Source organism: Erithacus rubecula (assembly GCF_903797595.1).
Source record: "Erithacus rubecula genome assembly, chromosome: 13".
Lineage (NCBI taxonomy): Eukaryota > Metazoa > Chordata > Aves > Passeriformes > Muscicapidae > Erithacus > Erithacus rubecula.
Genome location: NC_136665.1, coordinates 8190891 through 8204051, shown reverse-complemented (window position 1 = coordinate 8204051; position 13161 = coordinate 8190891). Strand labels below are relative to the sequence as shown.

The 13161-nt window shown below is 35.5% G+C and overlaps 1 protein-coding gene across 4 annotated transcripts in view; it reads left to right on the top strand.

Annotated features, from left to right (window-relative positions):
- The window catches only part of ERC2 (ELKS/RAB6-interacting/CAST family member 2), a 400862-nt gene that overhangs the window by 157115 nt on the left and 230586 nt on the right, over positions 1 to 13161 (top strand). For all 4 annotated transcript variants that reach the window (XR_013775763.1, XR_013775764.1, XR_013775765.1 and 1 more), the window contains one exon: positions 12019 to 12154. Coding sequence is in view for 1 of the 4 variants with exons in the window: in XM_079317392.1 (XP_079173518.1) it covers positions 12019 to 12154 (136 nt within the window). In the remaining 3 variants the exon portion in view is untranslated. The remainder of the gene's footprint in view (positions 1 to 12018; positions 12155 to 13161) is intronic.

Sequence of the window (13161 nt, the reverse complement as noted above, 5' to 3'; positions counted from 1 at the left end):
TAAAGTTTGTTTTCTTCAGTGCACGGGAAGGAGGTAGAAATTTCTCTGCAGAAATTTCATTTTAGTTCTTGCTCTTCCTTCCCTTCCCTTTTTTTTCTTTTTTTCTTTTCTTTTTTTTTTTTTTTTTTTTTTAATGATCTGCTAATATAACATCTGCTTGTTATATTTTTGAAGAACTAATGTGTTCCTCCCTTTATTCTCTTTTGCTGTCTTCCTCCCTATCTGTTTTTCTCCAAACTGCTGCTTTCATCCCTACTCCAACCAGCTTGACTTCCAGGTCAGTATTTTCTGCTCTCCTAATTAATGCTCCTTCCACAATGAAGGTTTTCATTGATGCTTCATTTCTTTGGTTGTTTTGATTCCACATTACTAACTTCTGTTTGCATTTTGTTGTTTTTATTCTGCTTGTCCCTATTGTGAAGTTTTTGGTCATTTCATTTCTAGACCAGAAACTTTCCAGTAAATGAATATTTTTCTTGAATGCCTATAAGAAAAAATGTTTATTAACAACATATTCAATCCGTATGTTGTTTTATGTGAAGATTTTTTCTTCTTTCAGTTTTGCTTATGTTATATTTGTTTAGGGAGTTCAACTCTGGGAATAATATGGTAGATAACCCAACCCAGCAGGTAATAAACAGTGACAATTGTATGCAGAGAGATTTACACCTGAGATCAGACACTTACAGAATCTCTAGTTTGGAAGAAAGATTCAAGATCATTGAGTCCAATCCAAATTCTTAATACTATGCCATTGCCTCTTTTACTGCTTACAACCAGAATATGAACAGTTGCAGTGGTTTGGAAACATTTAGCTGGCTTTTCTGGCCAGATTCTGGACCAGCACATAACTGTAAAGGAGTTGTTTCTATGGGTTTTTATGCTGTGTTTGTATATAACCTCCTCTGGTCAGGTTTGTGCTTTAAATTCTTCCAGGTTGTAGATAAGTTTAGCTGGCATTTGTCTTTGCACACTGTTTCTCAGTAAACTTTTCAAGTATTACATGTCTTGTGGTACGTGCTGGAAGTAAAAATTTATCTGCTTGACATTTTTCTCTTAGTAGGCCTTGATGTTAATTTTCTTTCCTATGCTTATGGGTGGCAGTAAATTGTAAGTTGGCAAAGTCTTAAAACATCTTTTTGTAGTTTTCTCTTGGGAGAGTTTTTGCCTCAGCCTCAACACTAAGTACAATTCCCATTTCACAGTTCAGACATGTCAGAGAAGTCTCTGACAGGGATGTCTTCAAACTGCACAAAGATGGCTCATTGCAAAAAGATTGACAAGACATTTTTTCCTCCAATGAACTTTAGTGCACGTCACAATCACAAGTTACTTTCCAGCTGGAAAGTTTTGTTTCTGAAATTTGAGGCTTATGGATTGCAGTAAAGAATTGGATGAACTCTAAATTTGCTATCCACTTCAAGCACATTATGTGCTTGAAGGGATAATTATTAGACCCAGCCTGTGAAAATACTTCAATAATTTATTTTCAAAATCTTTTTTTCTTCCAGAAGTAATTAAATGCATTTATTATAGAGCTGGCCATGATGAAATTATTGTCTGAATGTGGCCATTTTGCATTTCTATCAGAGCATATTCAATATTGATTGAAAATCTCTCTAGCTAAGAGAGTCTTAAGAAAGGTATTATGCTATGTGCTTGTCATTATGGTTGATTTCACTGGAATTTGATGATTGGTATGCAGAAACATTTGTTCAGCAGTTGGAGGTGCAATTTCTGTTATGTTTTATTGACCTAAAAAACTGACTGACCTTGTTGAAGCAAACTGTCCTCATAACCCTGCCAACTTCCATCCCTAGAGTCCCAGATAAGTTGTAGAGTATGATTAGAATTTATTGTGGGAATTCAGTGAAGTGTTAAGTTTTCTCAGCTTGAATCTTCATTAAGGTCAAAACTTAATTTAAGAAACAGATTTATTAATTTCCATAATTTCTGCTGATCAGTGTGTTCTTAGCTGTCATTTTAGTCATCCATACTCCTATGAGGTTATGGTCAGAAAAATGCTGCATCTGTTTGATAAAATGGTAGGATGACAAACAAGAAAATCAAATACATTGGCATAATGCCCTCATGTGCACCTGCCTGTACAAGATAAAAATATTCTGAGTACAACCATCAGCACAATGACATCCCCACACCTTTAGGTTACAGCAGGTTATATACCCCCCAAACTTTTTAACCTGCAGATAAGGAGAAGATGGATATTTTTTCCATGTGAATTGCACTGACCAGTGCTAGAAAGTTTCCCACCAGCTCTGCTGCTGGCCTTCCTAATTGTTTCTGTGGGAGGCCAGAGCTCAGTGAGATGTGCAAGGGAAGGTTCAATGGAGTTTTAAATTTAACCTACAAGCCGTCCACAGTTTTGTCAAATGTCAGGTTGATGGTTCCAAGGGCAGAGTGATATGTTGTTCAAAGATAACTTCCCTGGAGAAATTGAGATAGTGTACTACTGAAAACTGAGAGAATCTGTGATATACATTACTCTTCTGAGAGACTGGTTATTCTGAGTGAGAAACATAGTTGTCACATTGGATAACAGGCAGATGGCTGACATGTCATTCTCTTTTAGTCTGTTTGCTACATATTCAGAATCAATGTTTTAGCATTTAAACATTTGAAAGAGATGACATTTTGAGATGAGATTATTTAGATTGATCTGATTTTACGTGTGGTTTTAAACTTTCGTAAAGTTCATTTTATAAGAAATAGTAGAGTAGAAAGTTTATTTTTTTGGTAGTCTACTTTAAGGGAAAAGAAAGGAAAATATTATATTCCAAAATAAGCAGAAATCATAGCAATGAACAATAAAAAGATACAAACAGGGACAAGATGGGACAAGATGATGCACTGTTGTTCAGTTTCATCACACTCACTCCTGAACTTGTCAGCATTGTTCTGTACATTCCATTTCAGTTTGCTGAAACCATGCAAAGGTTAAAATAGAAAGGAATTATTTACACAAGGGAGGATATTTTGAAATTTGTCAGTTTTTCTTTTCTTTTGCTTTTTGATTTGCTTTTTTTGAGATTTGATTTGGAGGGTAAATACTCCATAAAGTAAATGGTTATACAGAATGAAATGAATATGAGGAGGAAAGAGCTCTACCATGCTGAAGGAAAAATAGCAACCTTGGATTTGGTTGGATGTGACACCACAACTCTGTGTTGAGGAAGAGAGAACTGCAGGAGCTGTTACTCTTCCCTTTCAAAATTACTGGTTCAAGACATCAATATTTCTTATGCTTCTCCAGAGCTGCTGCCTGCCCTAGTTTTCCTCAGGGGCAGGATGCAGAGGGCAGATTTCTTTACCTCTTGACCCTGTGCATAGAGCAGCCCCAGAGCTGGGGAGCAGAGTGGCTGCCTGGGCTCAGTGTGTCAGGATTCCCTGTGCACAGTGGAGGGTGTGGGAGTGAAGAATCATTGTGAGATAGCACAGCTTGCCCTCAAAAAGCTGTGACTGAAAAGAGACAGGGGCACTAAATTTAGGAATTGGGCTGTTGGTGGAACCACTGCTTCCACTCATTGTTTGCTTTCACAGTGCAGGAGCAAAGTGCCTGGGCAACGTGATGGTGCTCTGATCTGAGTTTATAATAAGGGGAAGTTTGTATATCTAAATGAGAATCATCAAAGTGTACCTGATTTATTTGGAGGTTTGAAGAAGTTACTGCAGAAGTATGGAAAGCTTGATTTATGTATTGGATGATAATGGCTGTTCCTGAGAACTTCTAGGGTGAGCCAGGAGTTGCAGTCAAAAGATTTGATCCAGGAGGAAATTGCAATGAAACATGGAGTGCTGCAGAGGAGGTGTGATGCTGATTGCTGTCAGGCTGGGCTGGACATGCTGTGGAGGATGCAGAGAAAAACTGGAAAGACTCACGAGGTGGTGGAGCTTTTTTTCCTCTTCTTTTGTTTGTGTGGAAATGCTTGGTTAGTTTGGTATTTTTAAGAAAAAAAGCTTTTCTGGGCTATGGTTGGAAGGACCTGATGGACCAGTCAGCAGCAGAGCTGCAACTTCTTGGTTGCAAATTTCAGTTGCAGTCAAACCAGTAACTGGATACAGTTATTGCTAGTGGTCTCAATTAATGAAATAGCTGAGCAAGCAATTACAATATTAAATCAGATCAAATATCCTTCTCATGTAGTGTGCTGTCATCAGCAGGGCTTTTTATTTTTTATTTTTTTTAAAGAAGAACTTCAGAAGAAAACGTGCGACAATCCTGGGTGTACGAGAGAGATGTGTGACAGATGAGTCTTCTGGTACGAATTTCACACATGTTCATGTGAAGTGTCATCCAGCAGGAATGTGCTGAGGAAGGCAGCAGTGCAATGCTGGGTCTGAGTTTCTGTGGTTTCAGTGCAGATCTGCGTTGAGACAAAGTGCCACGAACCATAGTTTGGAACAGGATTTTAGTGCGCCTCTTTCATTCATGCATTATCCTCACGTGGGTATTTCTAGCATCTCTCCAGGGCTTTGGAGGGAACTGTGTCAGACTAAACACTTCTTAAATAAAGATTTTGGAAAACTTCCCAGAGTGTGTGTTAGGTAAATCCTTCCTCCCACATTTTTGCTTTTGAGGTGAGAAATGTTTCAGTGACTTCTGTGACACTTGCTTTATTTCTACCAGGCAGAGTTCTTGATTGTCCCAGGACAATAATATTGTTTTTGGGGTGCATTTGGAGGCAAAATAATTGTCTCAATGAAAATATGTCATAATATGACTATTAAGAAACCTGAAGCCTTCAGGCAATTGAAAAAATGATAAGATTTAAAAAGGAGGGGAGTGTAAGGGGATGGGAAGAAGGGTTTTTTTGAGACTTACAGGTCTCCGTGGGCTACAAGCCTTCTCCTTTGGGTGAAACTGAAACACCTATGTAACTTATCAGTAATAGGAGCTGGAATGTAGTGAAAACATTGAATATACTTAAATTCATTTATCTTAACTGATAATTCTGGGCATGATGGCCTTTTCCCATTCAACTGGAGAATTAGGAATATAGGAATTAATTTTTTTTCAAAAAGATATTTGAAAAATAGTGTTACTTGGTTTGGATGACTTTTTTGTCTCATGTTTGTGTTGGTCACTTTGTTTCTACTTCTTTCTATCAAAGATATCTGGAGAGAACACAGAGAGGTACCTCCCAGTTCTGATGAGCAAATGAACTGTGATGTGGAGTTTTTCATAGTCTCAGCATCAGGTGAATGGCAGAAAGAAGAGCAAGTGTTCTTCTTCAGTCAGAGATAACATTAATTTCTTGTGGTAGTATTTTCTGAGGCATGTGAAAAATGATGGCCTTTATTATCTAAAGTCAGTTTGGCCAAAGTTAACTAGAGTTACCTGTTTCCAAATTCTCTTGCTTAAATGGCACCAAAATTTTAACCGGTTTTCATAAGCTTCTTTCCATTGGGAACAGCTTAGTGTCCCGTTAGCCTTCCTGGCAACAGGGGAGATCCAGCCACAGGCTGGCAACATTTTCCTGTCCCTCCAGGGGGCAGACACTCAAGCTTGCTTTCTCAATCAAATGGTAATAGACATGCCAAAACAGCTGAGCTACTTCAATTTATGTCAATATACATAGATTTATTTTTTTTTAAGTTCAAGATCAAATAGCGTAATTGTGAAAATGAGATAGATTATGTACAGGTTAGGACTTTAAGCAATTGTGAAGGGAGTTGAAGTTCTTGCTCCTGCCCATTTGCAGTGTGAAGAGAGGAAAATGCAGTTATTTTAAAGAGAAAAGGAAAAAGAGAGGGAATAAGGTCTGATAGATTTTCTGCTTTGGAATTATGAGGGCAAGAAGGGCAATGCTGAGACAGGATACACAGGATTGTTTTTCAATAGGATGGCAATGGGTTAGAGATGCAAAGAAAGGAATTTGGGATGAAGTATTCCTCCAAAGTGATGTGGCCTTTATGACAATAGGCATGTAAAAATGTCTTGATTTTGTTTGTTTTGAGTATGTGTAACAAGGAATATTTATTTATTTATTTATTATTTATTTCTCCCTTAAGAAGTTTTCATTCAAACCCCCGTGCCTATGTAGTGTTCTGTATTAATCTGTGAGCTTTTTAAAGGGTCTTTGACTGTAGGGCTATTTCTGCTTTTAATGTTTAAATTTGATAGATCAATTAGTTTCTTGAAGGTTGAAATAGTTGCTTTTGTTTATTCATTTAAGATAATTAATTTGCTATCAGTGTGATAATTGTGTCAGTTAACAGAAGAAAAATAAGAAAAGCTAAGAATAAGGAGACAGCAGATTTTAGAAGATGTTTTGGACACTAATAATTCTTTAGGTTATATGATCTTGACTGAGAAAAAAATTCTATGTGAAAGTTTTAAATGCAAATGACAGCACAGAAAGTCACCATATTATATTTTATATGTAATTTATTTTTTATTACCATATTATAAAACACCGTGACTATACTCTAGCTTATTCAATCAATTTAGTCATCAAGCATGAGGTTTTTCTTTTAGAAAAAATTGCTTTTGTTCGAGATTTGTTTTCTTGTTATATTATAAATCCAGCCTGTCACAGGTAGAGGATTTTCTTATCATGTAATATCTATTTTCTACAGAAAAATCCATCTCTGGGCTGTAAGTGAATAAACATTGTCCTTGTTTGTGTCAGGAATGTGTCTGTCAGTACCCCTCTTAACATCTCTTGTGGTGATTTTGGTCTCTTAGAGTCCAACCCAGCTTTGTTTTCCAGATTTAGAATAGGTAGTTGCAAATGCATTTGTATTCCATGAAATTGCCAGAAACAATACTTATAACATGCTTATATCTTAATTAAGTTCTGGCTTTTGGATTTCAATGAAATTAGACCTGAATTTTGAAGCATTACCCTTATGCTGGTTTAGTAATGACTCAGTGAAGTGCCTGCATAGACTCTGATTCTTGGGATAGTAAGAACTGAACTGCTAGGAATATTTCTACTGAGTCTCACGGAAGTAATGTAATTTGGAATGGGCATTCACATGGTTGGGATTTGCAGGATCAGGTCTTCTGCATGACTAGCTGCTGAGACCCAGAGTGCCTAGTAAAGTGTTAACATTTGTTTCATTGATCACATACGTGGATTCTTTGTAGAAATGTGGACTATTTATAAAGGTGAAAGAGATAATAATTTCCAGGAATGATGGTGATAAAACTCTACTTGCCTAGAACATTGGGATGTTTATTTAAAAAAAGTGTACTATATTAAATTTTTAAACATACTTTTGAGAATTTCTTGTTTTATATAGTTACTTGTTTAAATACATTGTATTTCATGAAATAGATTCTGGCTGGTTTGGTTTGGGGTTGGTTTTTTTTTTTTTTTTTTTTTTTTTGCTTATTTCCCTGAAAGCATTCTTTTCACTCTATTTTTTTATCTTTTATTTGCTGAGGAACACAACTTCCTAGCACACTGGAGAATTTTTTGATTGACTTGCAGACAGCTGGTCCCATTGCAATGCTGTTTAAAGTGATTAAAATTATTGCAGAGACATATTCCTTTAGAAAATGTTACAGATTTTGCTCTTGGGAGTATTGTGCATGTCTGCATTTTTTGGATGCTTTGAGGGGGAAAAAAAGAAAAACCTTTATGAAAGAGAGTAAAGGCTATGCTAACATGTAACACTTATTTTTGGCTGACATTACCAGCTTTGTGGCCAAGGTACCCAGGTGGCTAATTAAAACAGGGAATTTAATGAAATAGTGTGATTTTCTATAGCTATCAGAGATGAAAGCACTGGAGGTTAGACAGCACACACTACTGTAAAATAAAATCTGAATGCTACTCATGTATATGTAGAAACTTAGTGTTTAATATTGTCTTAAAAAGTTGAACTAAAGGAATTAAATGTCCTATAGTTAGACCTGTGAGATCAGTTTGTGTGCTACTGCAGAACAAGAAAAATCCCCAAACGTGGTTAAAGTGCATTTATTACAGTTACATTCATCCCAGCAGGAACTGAGGGGTGCTGCTGCTTTGCAGTTTATCATTCTGCTGGTCCAGGGAAGGGTCTCCATGGCACTGATGTCTGTTTGCTACAAAGACATTGCATAGAATAAAATAGAAATTAGATTAAATAGGATTAAATAGAAAAGTGCATTTGAGGTAAGGGCATTTTGCTGTTTGCTCAGGAGGATTGGTGGGCTCTGAGTCCTTTGGCCTGGATGTCATAAGAGATAAAGCTAAATTTTTGTTTGAGAATGTTTTGTCTTTTCCTGTCTTGCTTGGATCTGTGATACACTAAGTGTATCTAAATATTTCAGTTGTAGATGATGGTTCTTCAGCAGCAGAGAAGTCAGAGCTGCTGCAGGCTGTTGACTCCAGCACTGACATTCTGAGAACACTTTTCTCAAAAAATTGTTGGATGCTGAGGAAAACAGGTGTGGGCATTGCTGTCATTCAGATTCCTGATTTTAAGTCTAGTGCCCAGCTGAGGTGCAATTAATTACTGTGGAACATTCTGTGTATTGAGAAAGGTTGTAAAAAACTACCCAGGTCAGAAAGATCCAGGAAGAGGCTGATTTTTATGGAGTGGCATATGTAAGGTGAATGAATATTCAGTTAAAAGCAATGGCTTAATCTAGGGATAACAAATTAATAAACTGAATTTAATGAGTACTAAGGTAGCTTCTAGAAGGGTATGTTACTTTATATTATCTTTTTCTCTTCTTTAGGAGTGAGAGAATATCTAATGTACAAAAATAAAAAGATTTTATTTAGAATACTTTCTTTTTCCTATTGTTCATCTCTTCTTTATTAATATTATTGATATCTAGTGTTTATGTGGCATGGCATTTTTACTGGATACTGCTTCTCTGATATTGAATTATCAAGAATTAAGAGATGCCTAGGATATCATCCTTTAATTTGTAATTCCGGAGAAGAAAAAAACTAATTTCCTTTTTTAAATTTTAAAAAATTTTTACTTTACACTTTTCAGGGTATGTTTATATTCTAGCCCTGTTTTCAAGACAGTTTAGTTTCAGTCTGAATTATTTTGTGTTCCTAAGCTGCTAGATATTCTGTAACAGTTGCTCACTGGCTTTAACCATAGGAACACAAACAAATGTAAATTTGTTATCTGAAAAACTGTCATCAATCCTACTTTTTAAAGGTTGGCCAAGATTAAGTATCTGTGCAGAGAATTAGTCATCTACACTGCCTTTTTAGTCTGCTTTGTTTCTTAAATGTTTATGAGCTCATAACATCATTTCTTTAAGCCAAATGTAGTGTTGGCACTACTTCAGTGTGCTGTGGACTTGAGTGTTCAGAGCTGGTTTGTAGCCTGGTTTTCCAGCTCTGTGAAGTTTGTAAAATCACAAATGCACCAGAGTGGTGGGTTTTAACTAGCTTAGGATGACTGTAATGTTTGGCTCAGAAGTTAAATAATTAACCTAAAAGAGAATAGATATAAAGAACACAATAATATAGTTAACCCTAAAAGAGAATAGATGCCTGACTTCAAAATGAACTGTAACTGCACATTTGGAGAATGAGAGAGCTGTGGAGTTCATCTTCCTGCTCTGGGACAATCACACTATCAGAAAATGCTACATTAGCAGAAAATTATTAACTTGTGATAGTAAGAGGAATTCTACTGACCAGAGCCCTAAAATATATACTGCAGATTTTAAAGACATATGTCATAAGCAGTAGTCTTTTATTTATTTTATTGTCTATTGAATTTTGTGGTCTTAGAGCTTTAAATTCAAGCAATGTAGCAGAACAAATGAAATTAATTCCACATGATAAAGAGTAATGTAGACTCAACTGTGCATATCAGCATTGTTACTAGTAAGCTATGTGAATATTTTATCATATATCCTCTATGGTCATGGCATATGATATTTTATGCTGATTGGGTTCTGTTCCCAAATATATTTCTATTTCTCATGCATATTTTTTACTTATTGTAATCTATTTTATTCAAAAGCATTTTAGAAACAGAAGAACCACATAAAAACATACCAGAGCAAGCAGCTCAAAAATTACTGGACCAAGGATTATATTTGATACTTGCTATTGAAAAAAAAAAAAAAAAAAAAGGCTGGTGGGAAATATGTTTTTGTACTTATTTACTGCATTGGACTCCCCCAGCACTTTTAATGCAAGCCTAAAAGAAAACTCCTCAGCTGGGCTTTTCAACTGTAGCATTTTCTTTTCATTTCCATAGGTATGTAGCCAGTTATGGAGTAAGAGAATCAAGGACAGAGTTTTCTTTTATTTCCATCTCTCCAAGATTTTGCATATCACAGGCACCAGATGTTTTTCCTTTGTAGCTTTACCATGTTCTACTTCTCAGTGTGGTTTTAGGGGTGAAATGGGAACTTGGTGAGGGAGGGGTGATGAAAGAAGCAGCTAGCCTTGGCATAAAATTGGACTTCTTACAGAGATTAAATGCAAGTGAATTTATTATTTACTCAACATGAGATTGGAAACCAATTTATGTTTTAACAGCACAAAGCCATGTTGCACCACCAAAATTTCTGCCAAATACATTTATATATGAAGTTGTGGAAGTAGTTTTTTTCCAATATTCATTTTGGTTTTATGTTGAGTAAGTCTGTGCTTACAATTATGAGACAGACTCATGACAGGGAACTAATTTTCACTTGGAGTTGCAAGCAAATAACCCATATTTGAGCTAGTTGTCCATGCTTTTTTTCCCCCCTGGGCAAGTTCATGGTACTTTGTGTTTAGTTATAATTGATGGGATGTTCTCTAATGTGCTATACTTAGGAACTTTTGCATGAAGTTTCTTTTAAGAAGTTTTAATACCATGGCGTATTTATTATTTGCAAATTAATTGTTAATTTTTCATCATAAATAAGTAGTGAAAGAAACCTGGTAGGACAAAGAAACCAGTGATGGAAGTAAATATTGAATGACTCAGTTTCTTTAGCATAATAAAATCTGTGCAAGAAATGTATTCTATAACTTTTTTTACTGCTTCTGATGTGGAAGCAAAGGAGGGATTTTCAGTGATCCTTTTGGGCATTGAATAATATTCTCTTCATTTGCCACAATAGGATTAGTGAGTAGATCTCATTAGGAATTTGCACGTGACTTATTTTTTATAGATAAAAGGGAATAAATTCCTCCAAGTCAAAGAAAGTCTGGAAAATAATATCTAGGAGTTCAAGCAGGTAGGAAGTATTACTGCAAGGATATGTTTTCATTACCTGACAGACAAAATTTGTTTGCTTTCTTTCTTAAAAAGGTATATGCTAAGTCTCAGAATTCCTTTTGGTAACTTAATGAATAACCTCCACGATAAATGATAATTAAAATTGAAACAATTAATTCTTTTTTATTAATACAATCTTAACAAAAGAAAACATATAAGTGTGGCAAAGATTGTTTCATCTCCTTAGGAATGGCTCATACATTTGTTTGTTGATTATCTTTTGTAGAAAGAGGTCCCATTATTAAAATTGATAGAAATGTTTTTGTCAAGTACAAAGCTATTTGTAAAAGCATCTTTTATTCTTCATGGCATATTTATGACCTTACCTTCTACCCCATCACACTTTAATCCTCCTAAACACTGTATTTGTAGTCCAGGTTTTACAAAAAGTAATTTCACAACATACATTAGTCATCACCTTCACCCTCTGCCTCCTTTGAAATGAATGCTACTTGAAGCACCTATTCAAATTGTCCCTGAATGCAGAGTGTGTACGGATTGTTGGATAATCTCCTTCTTTCAACAATTTTCCTGCATAGAACTCAGAATATGTATTTGTTTTTGTGAGTGAATCATAGAAAGGATCAAACCTTGTAAGCCTAAATAAATTGCTTTACCTCTCTATAATTGAAAGCTGTTTTGATGTACCATCCTGGAAACAAGATGAAGTTTTATTGTTGCAACCGATGCTTGGAAAACTTGTGTCTGTTGGAGAATTGATGTCCTGTGTTGTAGTCACAAAATTAATCTCTATTGCAAAAGAAGTAATTGCAGTCATTAACACTAATGGGTGTTTGTGTGTGCAATTCTTAGACATATGAAGGACCAAAACAAGAAGGTTGCCAATCTGAAGCACAATCAGCAATTGGAGAAAAAGAAGAATGCACAGCTGTTGGAAGAAGTTCGTAGGCGAGAGGACAATATGACTGACAACTCTCAGCATTTACAAGTGAGTTTATTTATCCATTTTTTAAAGCTTGCTAAGAAAATACACTTCTGTTCCCACAAAGAGCTGATGGTTCTTCTTTCTCTACCAGAGGATGCACTACTCGCCTCAGTTGTATCCATGAAGTATTTACTATTTAGGGTGAGGAAAAAAACCAATAGAATTTGAAGTCCTCTAAACAGTTACTACATCAGCAACTTTTTTTTTCTTAGAGTTGGGAAGAAAAGGTTCAAATATATCTCTTCTATATCTCAGATAGACTTTGAGCCTTTTTCCAAGAGAATTTCTATAGTTTGTAAGTTACTGAGTTTGGTGGTTGAGAAATGGATGTTCTTAAACTGATCTGTTTAAGTGATGCATTGCATACCAGGGAACTTGTATTCAAGGCCACAAATTTGATGCTTGACTTAAAAAGCATTCTCTGAGATCTGACTGTGAAAAACCACGAAGAGTAGTGCTGATTTCTGTTGACAACATCAATGTCTCCATGCCCAGTGTTTATAGGCAATTTACAGTGCAAAATATGAATTTTGCCTTGATCTGGTTAATATAATATGTTTCTGGAAAATTTCCAGTGGATGGAATTTGACCCTCTCATGCTTCATATGGTTGTATTTCTCATGTGTTCCTATATGCAAAATGGAAAAATTAACACCACATCTCTCTTTAGGCTCGTGTTGGTGAAGTTTTTTGTCAAAATCAAGTTCAGGAAATGATACATTATTTATGCATCTGTGTAGTATTACGTTTACTTTACAGCCTTGGTCATTACATACTGATTGCATCACCATGCATTCCACTGCACAGGATAGAGCAATAAAAGCTTGTGAAGGATTTGGTCTGGCAATATGATATATCAAAATTAATTTTCAGTGTTGAGCAGCTACTTGTAATTATAGTCGTTCAGTAAAGGGAATAGATTATTTTTCAGTATAATTTTGGATATCTATTATAAAGAGAATAAATTAAGCTTATTTTTCAGTATTGTTTTGAAATCTATTACAGTGGGG